This window comes from Aspergillus ruber (assembly GCF_000600275.1).
Source record: "Aspergillus ruber CBS 135680 unplaced genomic scaffold scaffold00008, whole genome shotgun sequence".
Lineage (NCBI taxonomy): Eukaryota > Fungi > Ascomycota > Eurotiomycetes > Eurotiales > Aspergillaceae > Aspergillus > Aspergillus ruber.
The window spans coordinates 778,265-792,414 of NW_024467304.1; the positions used below are offsets into that span (position 1 = coordinate 778,265).

The 14,150-nt window shown below is 46.8% G+C and overlaps 7 protein-coding genes across 7 annotated transcripts; 1 reads left to right on the forward strand and 6 right to left on the reverse strand.

Moving 5' to 3' along the window:
• Positions 1 to 9: 9 nt before the first annotated feature.
• EURHEDRAFT_497856 (NACHT and WD40 domain protein) lies at positions 10 to 4,277 on the forward strand. Its single transcript, XM_040785705.1, has 3 exons — positions 10 to 743; positions 801 to 2,750; positions 2,812 to 4,277. The coding sequence occupies exons 1-3, from the start codon at positions 195 to 197 to the stop codon at positions 3,829 to 3,831; spliced, it is 3,519 nt and encodes a 1,172-aa protein (XP_040640321.1). The 5' UTR covers positions 10 to 194; the 3' UTR covers positions 3,832 to 4,277.
• On the reverse strand, positions 3,725 to 5,866 carry EURHEDRAFT_357669 (transferase family protein). The gene has a single exon (XM_040778472.1). The coding sequence runs from the start codon at positions 5,587 to 5,589 to the stop codon at positions 4,027 to 4,029; it is 1,563 nt and encodes a 520-aa protein (XP_040640322.1). The 5' UTR covers positions 5,590 to 5,866; the 3' UTR covers positions 3,725 to 4,026.
• EURHEDRAFT_357668 (cytochrome P450) lies at positions 5,867 to 7,018 on the reverse strand. The gene is made up of 4 exons (XM_040778471.1): positions 6,824 to 7,018; positions 6,641 to 6,751; positions 6,314 to 6,581; positions 5,867 to 6,242 (listed from the first exon to the last, which is right to left on the reverse strand). The coding sequence occupies exons 1-4, from the start codon at positions 6,871 to 6,873 to the stop codon at positions 6,144 to 6,146; spliced, it is 528 nt and encodes a 175-aa protein (XP_040640323.1). The 5' UTR covers positions 6,874 to 7,018; the 3' UTR covers positions 5,867 to 6,143.
• On the reverse strand, positions 7,019 to 7,745 carry EURHEDRAFT_357667 (uncharacterized protein). Its single transcript, XM_040778470.1, has one exon. It carries the CDS (start codon positions 7,551 to 7,553, stop codon positions 7,164 to 7,166), a length of 390 nt encoding a protein of 129 aa, XP_040640324.1. The 5' UTR covers positions 7,554 to 7,745; the 3' UTR covers positions 7,019 to 7,163.
• Positions 7,746 to 7,882: 137 nt separating this feature from the next.
• Positions 7,883 to 9,263, reverse strand: EURHEDRAFT_411144 (DUF4452 domain-containing protein). The gene is made up of 2 exons (XM_040781537.1): positions 8,711 to 9,263; positions 7,883 to 8,582 (listed from the first exon to the last, which is right to left on the reverse strand). Exons 1-2 carry the CDS (start codon positions 8,972 to 8,974, stop codon positions 8,268 to 8,270), a joined length of 579 nt encoding a protein of 192 aa, XP_040640325.1. The 5' UTR covers positions 8,975 to 9,263; the 3' UTR covers positions 7,883 to 8,267.
• Positions 8,813 to 9,489, reverse strand: EURHEDRAFT_357665 (uncharacterized protein). Its single transcript, XM_040778469.1, has one exon. The coding sequence runs from the start codon at positions 9,377 to 9,379 to the stop codon at positions 9,002 to 9,004; it is 378 nt and encodes a 125-aa protein (XP_040640326.1). The 5' UTR covers positions 9,380 to 9,489; the 3' UTR covers positions 8,813 to 9,001.
• Positions 9,490 to 12,820: 3,331 nt separating this feature from the next.
• On the reverse strand, positions 12,821 to 13,834 carry ssn8 (cyclin-dependent protein serine/threonine kinase regulator SSN8; the record flags this gene model as incomplete). Its single annotated transcript, XM_040778866.1, has 3 exons — positions 12,821 to 13,359; positions 13,412 to 13,621; positions 13,675 to 13,834. 3 exons carry the CDS (start codon positions 13,832 to 13,834, stop codon positions 12,821 to 12,823), a joined length of 909 nt encoding a protein of 302 aa, XP_040640327.1.
• Between the last annotated feature and the right edge of the window lie 316 nt (positions 13,835 to 14,150).

Below are 14,150 nucleotides of genomic sequence, written 5' to 3' on the forward strand. Positions count from 1 at the left end.
TGAGTATAAATGGATGATGATCAGTTTACCACCATTCAGCCGCGCCAGCTTAGCTCCGCCAGCTCAGCTCATCCACTGTCACTCAACAAGTCCGTAGTGTTCTCTTTCCTACAACCAAGTCAAGCTAATAGCTTCTATCCACCACTTTCAAAGTCAAAACCAGGCGCTGAACATAATTCCTCGGGCTGTCAACCATGAGACTATACTTCAGAAAAAAATGGGAGAAGATAAAACATCGAGACAACCGGCCTCAAAACACAGACAGCAAAGACTCATTTAACTCAGATCAATACAAAAGAAGCTCTTCTGCTCATGCTGAATCATCAGCTCTTGCAAGTTATTCAGAAAAACCACACGAGCCAAATGAGCAGAAGAGAGATACTGGACCAAAAGACTTGTGGCAGATTGCCTACAAGAAGCTAAGTAATGAGGACCAAGAAATTTTATCGGCCGACCGACCCTCTTTGCAATCAACTCCAACAACTGAGCACGGGAAGGATACAGAAATACTGGGAAAATTGGACGAAGTTATCCGATTGACAGAGCAGCAATATGAGGACTACCAAAATAGAGGCTTGAAGATCACACGGGGATCTGGCAAAGAAGACATCAACATCCGAGATGCTGCGCACAGAATACTGGATGCTACATTATCATCCAAGGACATCATCAGCGCCATTGCAGTTTTTGATCCTACCAACCATGCATCAAGTGCTTGGGCAATTGTGTCACTTGGATTGACAGTATGTGTACTGAGTTAATATACAAGAAATGGAAAGCTAATCAAAAAATAAATCCAGATGACGAAGAACCATATTGATATTCGAAACGCCCTGTTCAGATCCTCTGAGTTCTTAGCGGATGTCCTTGCTCGGTGCGCCTTCATTGAGAAAACCCATTACCGCAACAATCAATCTGAAACCAAAGACAAGATTGAAAAAGCACTTGTTCAGGTTTATACTAGTACATTGTCTTATTCAGCGCGAGTACAAAAACAGCACAAAGTGAACTTAGGAAAGAGGATGATAGAGAGTGTTCCTGCAGCGTCTAATCACCCAATCATACAAATTGAGTCTTCCATCAAAAATGATGAGCAAGCCCTACACCATTGGGTCCAGCAGAATGAGCATCTTCAGCATCGAAAGAGTGCAGAAGTCATGCTAGACCGAATCGATGAGGCGATTATGTTAGTCCAACAAGTTGACCAGAAACTCGATCGCTCCAACCTACGGATTGCTGAAGGCGCTTCATTCGACTCAATCATGAACCAACATGAAGATAGGTGCCTTGATGGAACCAGAGCAGAACTTATTCAGCAGATAAAGGAATGGGAAAGCTCTGACCAAGGACAAGATATCTTCTGGTTGAATGGAATGGCAGGGACCGGAAAATCAACTATCTCGCGAACAGTGGCAACTTTGTTCAAAGAAGAAGGAAAACTAGGAGCAAGCTTCTTTTTTAAAAGAGGTGGAGGTGACCGTGGAAATGCAAACAGATTCTTTTCAACAATCACCAGACAGCTTATCACGGCCACCCCTCAACTTGAACCTTGCGTCTTAAAGGCTATTAATGATGACCCTGATATTTCCATCAAGTCGCTCAGGGAACAGTTCAATAAACTTCTCCTCCAACCAATCCACACTTTGTGTCAGAACCAGTCTGCTATAAAGATGGTGTTGGTGATCGACGCATTAGATGAGTGTGACAGACAGGATGATATACGAGTCATCCTGGAACTCCTGCCACAATTACAGAAGCCAACTTCAATACACCTACGGATCTTTCTGACCAGCAGGCCAGAATCACCAATCCATCTTGGCTTTCAGAAGATTGGCAACGAGGGACACCAGAATTTAATACTCCATGAGATTGCTGAAAAATTTATCAGTCGCGATATCACCTTATTTCTTAAAGACAGGCTCTCATATATACGACAAATACACTCGCTCCCAGAAAGCTGGCCTGGAAATGATAGCATTCAGGTCCTAGTAGAGAGGACAAAACCATTATTCATCTCTGCTGCAACAATATGTCGATTTGTTGGTGATGAGAAATGGAACCCAGAGACGCGTCTCACTGCCATTCTCAATAACCAAATCAACTATGTAACCAAGATGGATAACACATACCTACCAATCCTAATGCAACTTCTTACCGGTCAAGATGAATGGGAGTCAAAGCAATTAGCCCAAGAGTTCAAGGATATTATTGGTGTGATTATCCTGCTGGCTACTCCACTCTCAGTTAATGCGCTTGCTCGACTTCTTGATGCTGGGGCACGTGATGTCAGTTCTCGATTAAATTCCTTTCGCTCAGTGCTCAATATACCGGAGGATCATGATATACCAGTGAGGGTCTTACATCTTTCATTTCGGGACTTCCTTCTGGACCCAAAGATTAAAGACAAGCGATTCTGGATAGAGGAGAAAAAAATCCACCAAAAGGTTATAGCGCAATGCCTAAGAGTCATGTGCGAAGGTTTAAGAAAAAATCCATGCAAATTGGAACTTGGTACACAACGGACCGAGATTGACCGATGTTTGATCAACAAGTCCATACCACCAGAACTGCAATACTCATGTCGTTACTGGGTACAGCATCTAGAGAAATGCGAAGACCCCATGAAAAGGATGCATGATGTTTATTTATTTCTCAAAAAGCACTTCCTTTACTGGATGGAAGCAATGAGCATCCTCGGGTTGGCATCTGAATTAGTGGGAATGGTTGACACGACGCGGCAACTCATACCAGTAAGTAATCATAGAATAGTGTTTGATTTTTTAATATTCAATGCGATGCTAATAGATGAAGGATAATGAATATTCTGAATTGTGTGCATTTCTCCAGGACGCAAGACCGTTTATCCTCAAAACTAGACATATCGCTGACACCGTGCCTCTTCAATTGTATTCTTCAGGGCTTATCTTTGCTCCTATTGAATCAATTATACGAGAAACTTTCAAGAGAAACATCCCCGGTTGGTTATACAGATTGCCAGAAGTCGAACAATATTGGAGTGCGGAGTTGGAGACCCTCGAGGGCCATTCTCACGGGGTCAACTCGGTGGCGTTCTCGATGGACGGGCGACTGCTGGCGTCGGCGTCCTTTGACAAGACAGTCAAGCTCTGGGACCCGGCCAGCGGCGCGCTGCGCCACACCCTCGAGGGCCATTCTCACAGGGTCAACTCGGTGGCGTTCTCGATGGACGGGCGACTGCTGGCGTCGGCGTCCTTTGACAAGACAGTCAAGCTCTGGGACCCGGCCAGCGGCGCGCTGCGCCACACCCTCGAGGGCCATTCTCACAGGGTCAACTCGGTGGCGTTCTCGATGGACGGGCGACTGCTGGCGTCGGCGTCCTTTGACGAGACAGTCAAGCTCTGGGACCCGGCCAGCGGCGTGCTGCACCACACTCTCGAGAGCCATAAAATTGTATATAGACTGAGCTTCACAGAAGACAGTTCATGCCTGGAAACCAACTTGGGAATATTCAATTTACCACCATCATTTGTCAATGATAATCCTGTTCATCCGACCAAAATCGAGATCCATATTATGGATGATAATTGGGTGACTATACAGGGTAGGAAACTCCTCTGGCTACCTAAAACCTATCGACCAGCCTGTGTGGTAGCCCGAAATGGCATGCTTGTCATGGGGCATGCATCTGGACGTGTTACATTTTTTGAGTTCTGTCTGAGCATTGCCCAAGATTCCTGCTTCCACTGTTCTTTATATTCTAATCTCTTTCTAAAAGGAGGGCCCGGGATGAACAAGGTATATAAAGCATTTCATCCTATCAAACCACGTGTCTACCTCCTTCTAGTCGTCTAAAGAACGTGGCAAAATCACAAGTGGCATTGGTTGTTGGATTTGCCGTTTACCATACATGACATATTACCCATTCAATCATAAATTTATGCGTGTCATATACGGTTTAGCGTCCCCTGGCATGTAGGGTTTGGAATTTATTCCGAAGTCTTTGACATGGAAACTGATTTCGAAATCATCTGTATAGCATGCTTGAGTCTAATCTGATTGAAGATGTAACTTTCTATCCACTAGAAGTCTTTTCATCGCCCCTGCATCCAGATACAAAGCGATATCGATGCCCCCATCATCCACCCCCGGATCCATCACCTGAAGACAACCATCCATCTTAGGCATCACCGCGTGCACATATCGTGGCTTTTGCCCAGAACCCACAAAGTCCACCTGGTACACATGGAGCCGCAACCAAGACGTTACCAATGTATGCTGCGTGCCCAAAAATGCCTGCCACAATCGCTGGGGCGAGACCTCATGCGCGGCATCATGCAACATGGCGCCCATTGCTTCAGGTGTGAAACGCAGCATTGTCTGCCTGATTTGGCTCGCTGTTCTGCCCACGCTTGAAGAACAGGCGGCAGTTCCTGATGTTTGGATATGCGTGAGGAACAGCGGCGACCCGATGAAGGAATCGGACAACGGGGGCGATACGCGGCTTCGTGCTCCCAGCGTGAGGTTAAGAAAAACCTTGTCAGACGAATCGCCATGGCCTCGAGCCCGGTTGACCGCTGCCCAGATATGAGCCAGCAACACGTCAAGCCGGGATACGTCCGGACGACCATCTGTGCGGGCCTGTTCCTTAAGTAGACTGAGTTCGGGTCCTGGATAGTGCAGCTGCGTGTACCGTACCGGGCGTGAAAAGTCCCATGTCGTCCAAGGACTGGAGGTAGAAGGCGATAATTCGACCTGGGCGAGAACCTCCGGTGGCGGCTTGGAATTTTCTGTCGTTGGGATCAAAAACGGCGGATACCCGGGGTCGTCAACACACCACCAGTCAAACCGGTGTAGAGGGAGCTGACGCGCCATGGAGACGCACATAGGATTGGCTGCTGGTCCATCGATGTCTCCTGCAGCACATGTGTCTAGGAGTGTTGGATTGAAGACGGGAGCACTCATTAGAGAAGGCATATTGATGGAATGGAATGATTCGCGACATTTCGCCGCCCAGTGATGGACAAACACCATTAACGTCTGTGCATCAGCTAGGGGGTGTGCCATTTTGATGCCAATGCCGTATCCACCGTCATTGAACAGGTTGAGCTGGACCTGCATGGCGGGGAGACATTCAAACTCGCGTAGATCGTGCAATGGCAGCAATGTATCAGACAGGAACAGTTCCTGCGTGAATTCATCTCCCGTCCAAAGTCCATCGCCGGATGCGCGTTCTGGAGCGTTTGGCACCAACAACTGCACCGACACAGAGACATGTCGGACAACGCTCCATTCGACGCCGGGATCAGTTTCACTACCATAAACGATGATGAGCCGGTTGGAGCGTTCGATGTGCGATTCCCCTTGTCGCACCGGTGCCCATTGCAACTGGCCAGACCAGTGCGGAAAGTCGCTGAGGACATTCACCAATGACGAACGCAGACGGTCGAGAAAATCATGTTCGTAAATTCCGTCAGGGATGTGATCGAAGAGCCATATCGCACCCGTGGCGGAGAACCGAGCAACAGTGGCATCGAGGATGGAAAGCGGAGTTGAAATGGGCCGTGATGGACGAGATGATGGGAAGAGACGAATTTTACTGATTGCCTCCATGGTAGGTAATTTTTAGATGAGATTACAGTCTAGTGATACATTTATAATGCACATCAGCCATCTCTCCTTTTGGTTTAGACTCAGAAAGGCATCAGGGAACGATTCATAATGACTCATATTGATTCATCTCTAATGCATGCAATGCTAAATTCTGAATCGTGCTGGAGGGTTTTTTGGGCATATGCATAGTCAGATGTAGACGATGGATAAAATGTGGTGGCGAAGCTGGTAGAATATGATATGGATAGTTCCTCTCGAAGATATCTATCACTCCCGTCGAGGCAACACTCGCGTCAGCAAGGACGACTTCTCCCACAAAGTATGCATCCGTGAATCCCGATGACAATCCAGTTACTTATTCACCATTTCAAAAGCATATCGAAACAACGTCTTAGCCATGATAGTTTGCAGCTCCATCAACCCGGACCGTATCAACAGAATATCAATCATTTTCATCACCTTCGACATGACGAAATATCAACGGATTCTTTACCTTCGACCCATGCATGACCGTGTGCCCAGCGAGAATAAATGACTGGCCTCGAGATTGTCGGTCACATTCTGTCCCAACCATCGTTCCGGATTGAAATCCCATGGATCCTTAAATTGGTAGGCGACATGCTGGCCGCGAGTGGGCTCGTGGATACAATGCTCTGCTCAAATAATCAGGTTCTCTTCATTATGCTAGAAGATCAAATGCAAATAGGCAGTGCAGATTACATACACCCCCAGGCAAATAATGACCATCCACTGTGCTGCCGCCAACTGGGACCACACGCGGTGATGCAAATGGCAGTGGGGGAAACACGCATGGCTCCTGAGTAACTGCTCGCAGATAGGAAAGAGAATTGGTGTTCACCGCATCAATATCCTCATATCGAATGAGCACCGTCCGGATTTCTTTTTTCAAACGGTCTAGGATGTCCGGGTTTCGCAAGAGATAGTAGGTCACGCAGGCTAATGTCGTGGCAGTTGTCTCGCTACCGGCAATCCTATCTCATCGACGGAAATTAGCTGGATAAGTCCAAGGACATGAGATCAGGAGACGAACACGAAGTAAGATGAATGCGCTGCAATCTGTATGTTTGAGATATTGGGATATTCCCGGGCCTCGATTATCTTGGTCAGAAAGTCTTTCCGTGCATTTTTGTTGGCCAGGCGTCTATGACGAGTGGTAGCTGGTTTAGCTTCAAGCAGCACACTTCAGTACCGTATCCAGCGGGATCAGTCTCACTTTTGCACCAGTTCCATGGTATATCTCCGATGGTGACGATTCTCCTCCATCAATTTCCCAATCAACCCAGAAAATGGCCATCAAAAGAACATCGCTGTAGCCGGAAAATGACGGGACCAATCAGCCATAGCCCCCAGCCGCGGGCTCTTGGTCACAATCGACACTCAGCGGTAGATATTGTTCAAGGATCCTCCAGGTTCACCGTTTTTTGAACACGAGAAAACAGGATGATAGTCGACCACGAGAGGGACAAGTGGACGAGGGCAATGTGCACCGACCTGATCAAAGCAATTCCGCTTGATATAATTACTTCAGTGGTGGACGACTATGTATTCATATTTCAGAGAAAAAGCAATATAAACAAAAGAGAAGCAATGAGAATGACAGATTTCCCAAGAATAAATAAAAAAATCATACACTGCATCGTACTCCCCGGGAGTTCCCAGAAGAAAAAAAAAATAATAGACAAAATAATACCATAAGAATCCAAACGAGTCAACGCGGAAGACGAATCGAAAGAGATGGTCGACCAACGACACATCAAATTGAAACAACACAATTTTAGTGCAAATGGTCGAAACTCGCGATTAACGAGCGACCCCCAAAAGACATCAATCAACTCCGCATCCAACCGGGATTTTCTCACAACAAACCAGACCCATCTGCCACGGAACCGGTGGCAGGAAAAGTAATGAGCAATCGTAGTCACCCATCTCCAATCCATATACATGAAACAATCAAATCAAAAAGGTATGCAAAGCAAAAGCAAGAATAGCAAAAGTCAAAAAGGTCAACACATCCCAAAGCAATGCAGACGTATATCGTTTCCGCCTTTCTAGATATCTCCCAATGCAAAAAGAAACAAAATCCACTCCGCCCAAGTAAAATAACCCAATATCCAAAGAATATTTAGCAAAGAATCGTAAAATGATGACCAGCCAGAGAGCACAAAACAACTCCAAGCCAAGGATATATGCGCCCAGCACTGTCACACGCTCCAAGCATCATCGCGGTAATCCTCGAGGTCAAAAAACAAAAGAGGACGAAAAAGAAAAACAAGGTTGCCAGCCGGGAAAAAAAAAAAAAAAAAAAAGGTATCACTGAGTTTGAGTAATGCAGCAAAATCGAAAGTCGCAGGCGCCGTCGCTCGCAGAAAGCCGAGATATCGCAGATAATCTAATGCGAAGAAAGAGGTCGTCATCCGGAATAGAATGGTGTATATACAATGAAACACTGCTTTATCCTTTTTTTCGTGAAAAACGAGGGCGAAAGTAATCTGTCGGTCAAATCGTGGTATAGTGAGACATTTATGTCGACTGAAACAAAATCAATAAAACGAAAAACAAGACCCGTGGTTGATGGAACCCGATGATATAGGAGGCGAGACAAGGGCAGGATATGTCCCCGGCCAGAAGCCGGCTTGATGCTAGCACCTAGAACGCTCTCACCACCGACGCTGGTTGTGCATCATGGATGGAGAGATGGAGGTGGGAGGACTAGTCAAGGTCATTCCAGTGGCAGGATTGACGATCGGGATAACCTTGCGGGTCCTGGCGGAAGATGGCTGCTGGAAGTTCATTTGAGCGGGGTTACCAGTAACACCCGAGTGGACGTAGGAGTTGGCGGAAGCAGGAGACAAGGAGATGGAAGGAGTGACCTGCTGCTGGACAGGCTGGATCTGGTGCTGGAGGGGAGAGGTGTCAGGAGAGCCGCTAGACAGCGATGAGCGGTCGGAAGATGCGGAGTGGATGGAATGCAGCTGCAAAACAAATGTCAATAATCTGTTTCACCAATTTCCTTTGTTTACATCCCCTTAAAGGGTTAAGGGAACCATTCTCAAAAAAATGTAGGGGGCGGGGGCGCAATCCCGAGCGGTGAAGCACATACATCGTCCTCGGTCAGGAGACCCGGGCAAAATTCCAAGTCGTCATCCAAATCAAAAGACCGCCCAGCTTCAAATCTGGCCCGGAAGGCAGATACTGCAGGAGCCTCAGCTAGTTCTCTCATGCTCTTGACTCCGCGGAACTGGCGCTGCTGAGTGTTCTGGGCGGCCATCTTGGGTCCTCTCCGGGAGCGGCCCCCATGGTGGTTATTTTGCATGTGAGCGACATGAGGGTGCTGGTGCTGTTGGCCGTAGAAGAAAGTCGACATATTGAAGATTTGTAAAGTGGTAGAGCGTTAAAAGGCGAAGTAATGGGGAGAAGATACAGCGGGAGAACAACGACGTTTGAATATACGGAAAGATATTTGCAAGAAAAGGAGAAGCGTTCGAGAAAATGAAGAATTAGAACAAAAGGAGATGGATAAGCGAAGGATGGAAAGGATGGAATTCGAGGAGTGAAATGAGTAAGAAAAAGAGAAGAAAGAGGAAGAGATGAAGAACAGCGTTGTGGGATGGAGATCGTACGAATTAAGAAGAAAATGGCGGGACCAACAGAAAAGAAGCGAAAAGGAAAAGAACAGAGCAAGAGGGGCTGCTGGTAATGCTGTTATTCTTTCGGCTGGGGCGGAGTCGCCTGTGGATCCCAGCAAGGAATATGACCAGCACGTTACCATACCTTACCGTCACCCTCCTGTCCCTTCTGCCTGTCTTTCATTCTGATGTCTCCTTAAAAGTGGGTATTGTATTGTCATTTGATCTCCACTCTTGTCTGATGTGTGTTCTGCGCTAAGGTATTCAACCAGTTTTAGGAGCAAAATAGTGGCCAATCATGGTTCAGACAGCGGCTGCCTTTGTGGCAAGTTCATCATCAGGCTACCAATGAGGAAACCGACTGATGCAAAGTGGAGTTCTGGCGGCTACTTTAGTGGTAATTAATGACGTTGATGGGGGCAGGACTTTTTTTAATCGAGGACTAGTCGCTGTCGGTCGATGCCCGCTAGCGTCAGCATCCATGTATTGTCTTGTCATGCAGGGTGTTGTTTACGGCCGTTGACTAGTCTGGTAGGTGCCTCGCCCCTGAAATGACGATACTCTCCGTCCTCTCCCGTACTATGTACTAGCATTACTAGTCTGGATTGACAGTGGAGATTATAATACGACTGCAATATGAGCCTTATTACGGAGACATGTCTTCAATAACTAATCCTATCTACACTCCGTACGGAGAACGGAGTACAAAAAGTCCTTGTACAGTGTACTATGTAGGGTAGTGGTGTTGACCTGGCATGTCACATTATTCCGAGAATCGGCATGCTTCCACGTATGCCCTGCCCACTGTACATTATGTAGGAGGGCAGTAAAAAGTGGCAGGGCAGACTAGATAGTACGCAAGTGGCTAGTACACCCCGCCGGACTCGTTCCAAATCATCGTGCCACTTGGCCCTGCTCTCCACAGCCAATGACGGCGCTTGGATCAGCAGATCTCTGCACGCCTTGCAGCGCCTCCCTCCCAAAAAGTAGTGTGGCGAGACTGTCAGGCATCTTAACCCTGTCGAATCAGGAACCGGTGCTGCTTTGATCCGAATTCGGACATTTCTCAGCGTCAACGGAGGGCCGGTCTTCCCGGAGTGCTCTACAGATGCAGTTAAGGAGTTGCTTGGTTCACAATGTGTCCGGGCGTTGAACCATTTCCCCAGACATTATGATCAACAGATGAAACAGGAGGAGACATCAGCCACGAGTACTCCAGAGTACATAGTCTGTAGGCGAGGTGGCACCTTGGGACAACCTAATTGTTACTACAGAGTACCATTTGCAATATGGAATGGGCCTGGAAAGGCTGGAATGCAGAAATGGAGTCGATTCCGTCTGGAGATCTCCGTGGACCCTGATTGGACCGGAGGCCCGGTTACCAAAATGTCGCCTCATGCATAATCCTTCTCCAAATCCTCTGTATAGGGCATACATGGCCCCATGATTCATGACCATGCAACGGTGGCGTTTTCGACGAGTTGTTCCTGGTGTGTCCTGCGCATGTCATCCGCTCATGTCACCGCTCTTTTGATGTTCGAAGATTACCGGATTAGTTGAACTCAATCTTTGTCCCGTGATAGGGGTAGGAAGATCTATTCTTCCGCTATCGATCTCCCTACCTGTATCTGATATTACGGACAAGCCGCTGACCCCTCGTAAGGATCACATTCGATAAGGGATGTCCCGAATTCAATTACTATCATCAGGGTCCTTGACATAAGATACGTGCATAAGCGCTAGACCAGTCCAATCACAACACCGCTACACGTATCGGATTCTGCAATGCCCGTCTCAAGTATATGTCTACATGAAGACGCATACATCTGAATCTCAATAGTCAAGCACAAGCATTGCACAGATGCAAACGCCGCTGATATAGGCGTTAAGAGTTTAGTGTTTCAGGAAGCGCTCTAATGATGTATCCGTGTAGTTAGCACGGAGTACGCCGTAAAGTGATCTTGCAGTCGCCCGCAGCGATGTGTCGATGCAATATGATTTTCTGCGGAATATCCGTACTTCGTATTGTATAGCTTACACGGAATCGCTATGGGACCACCACATGGGTTGGTTCGTCCTGATGTTTTGATGGGTTGATATGGTCCAATTACGTATTCGTATTCGTACTCAGGGGCTGTCTATATATATCCGGAGCGTCGTATGCTGTTCAACATACTTCGGAGTACACTGCAACGCATTTTTATTTCTCTATCCCATACTAGAAGCATAACGTTTTGCTTATTTTTCCTTTTTTTTTATTCTTATGGGCCAGTGTTTTAGTCGATATTGCCGCTTTCATGTGTAGTCCATTTCCAAAACGGGTCTACTTCTCCTCAATTGCAGCCAATGTTGTAGCCGCTGAGTAAGATTATCTGACAAGTCCAAGTAAGAAGACCACAGCGCTGAGCTCAATGCTAACAGGAACCAAAAAGCCCATCAGCCTGTTTGAAATCACCTCCGCACGGTTTCATCTTCCTGCCACCCCAAGATTGAACACCTTCAAGATAGCGTCAATGCAAGTTCCCTGTAGCTATCCTCAATGAACAAAGTTCATTCATCGAATAAAACATTCTATTCTTAGGATAGCCGCCGATTCCCCACAAAATAACCAAGATGATTCGATTCGCCCTTTGTGGAAATTCGGCACAATGCAGTGCAGTGCAGTAAGGCCCGAAACTTCAACGCTGGCGATGCTGGCTGTGGGGAGAGCCAGTGGGGTTGTGGATACTCGAAGGGCCTCGACTTGATGCTGTCTTTATTCGAATGAACCAAGAATGTTACATGCAAGTGGTGCGTGGCTTGATTATGTGGACATGTTCGCAAACAAACTACAGTATATGTCGTGTTCAGTCCAGTGTAACTAGAGTAACACATTTATTTTACAATCACAGTTTGAAGAGAAAACTACAACACACTGCCAACGTATAGGAAAGCAATCCGTGACAACAACATTGCCAGCGCATTATGAACTTGAAATTTGTTTGATACCCCAAAGATATACTTTTTGCCCAGCCTTATGGTGCATTATTTGTCTCTCTCTCTTTCTGTCCTTTTTTTTTTTTTTTTTTCCTCTCGGAACGGGCGGTAATATTGAAATTCATAAAGCATCTTGAGTCGTACAGATGGTTACTACTATTCTGATGGCTGGGAACCGTGAAAGAAATGCATGTTACTCAAACGGGTTATACATGTGGGGTAATTGATAACGCTAAACCCTATCCTGCAAAACATGCCCCACAATACCATTTTCCGTTCGGGGAATAGTATAATTATCTCAAGGCCTTGTGAGACTTCTAATTCCTTGTGGAAAACCTATCTAGATGATAATGATTGTTTGGTGCCGTATAATGTTGGAAAGAATGAGAGAAACCATCCTTCATGAAGTTTGGAGCTGATGAATTAGGATATTCGTGGACGGTGCTCCACAACATGACTTGATCATAAATATAGCCTGAATTGTTGAACTGCGCCGCTCGAAATGAAAGAGACGAAAGTGGCGTAATGACAGTTCGAGACACGGATTAAACCAGGAATCGAATCTGGCTATTCAATCCTTGATCCGTAATCACCAATCTGCTCATGTTTCACTTATCCAGGCGCTGCGTCCTGACCATCCTTGAAAGAAGTTCCTTGCAGTTCTTCTCGCTATATTGCTCCCAAACCTCATAAAGAGATACTAGCTCCTGCGTACACTCAACAACAGCATGAATATCAACTTCGCTCTCAGCAAGCCAACCGATAAGCTTCTGAACTCGGGGCGGAGGACCACCGCCATTTTTATCATTCAGTGCCGTGAGCATATTAACACCACCATCCCTCATAGCTCCGGCTAAAGCTGGTGCTGCAGAGCCGTGAAAACCGGCTTGACTGGGTTTGAACACGACGGCAACGATGATAGCCATGACTGCGATGACATGGGGCGCGTGGAGTAATGGGAGGTCAGTGAGATAGTGGTCATTGATTACTGACCATGCGAGGGCGACTTCGTCTGAGGTGAGAGCTAGTTCTCGTTGGAGCTCGGTAAGGGTTCGGTATGGATGATGCACGATCATCTGTGAGCTCATTTCGGATATCAAGAAGAATTCGCATTCTCCTACTTTGGAGACATCTGGGGCGATGAAATCTATTGATAGTCAGTGACAGTCTCTTGTGAATGAAGACAAAGAAATACATACCTGGCCAGAGACTTCGAGCCTCGCCCACTACGAGTCGAATGTGTTGGGGGCACTCCTCCATTTTACAGGCGAGGTAAAACGCAGTAGCGAGCACAAGATAAGGGTTCGTATGTCGTATTTCATTCTTCGTGTAGAATCGTTTGATGTAGATTTGGGCCGTGGCTAGGGCTTGCTGCCTGGTTGACGTCTTCTTCCCAAGCTTCGTAAGTTCTGTCGAGCATTAGTTTCAACCTGAGACTCAGCATAATTTTGTCAGAACCCACGTTGACTGAAATAAATGTTAAGCATCCTTTGATCCGGCAAAGGGAACTGCGTATGCGCAACCATGTCTTTTTCTCGTTGTTTGTCGCGCACTTCTGCCAACTTCTCTCGGGTGAATAGCCAGTGTCGACGTTGGGTCGACGCCCAGTAGTTGGCAGCCATAATGGTAACAGAGACCGTGTATGCTTTCAACAGTCTCAAATAGGGAGCATGGATCCATTCATGATAATGGAGGTATACCCCGGAAAATCACGGAATAAGCGGTCTAGACATTCTCCGTCAGATTCATGGCATGGGAATGGCAGAAAAATATACTCACATTGCTCAGAAAAATACCACAAAAGCCTCCAGGGCTAATTCAACCATGATATTCTTTCATAGACGTGTGTTTATCGCCAGACAGCCACATGTACGCCAGCGAGCGGTGATCGGGCGGCTCTCGAGACCTGCCCGATCGGGAATAGTAGGGCTGGGCCCT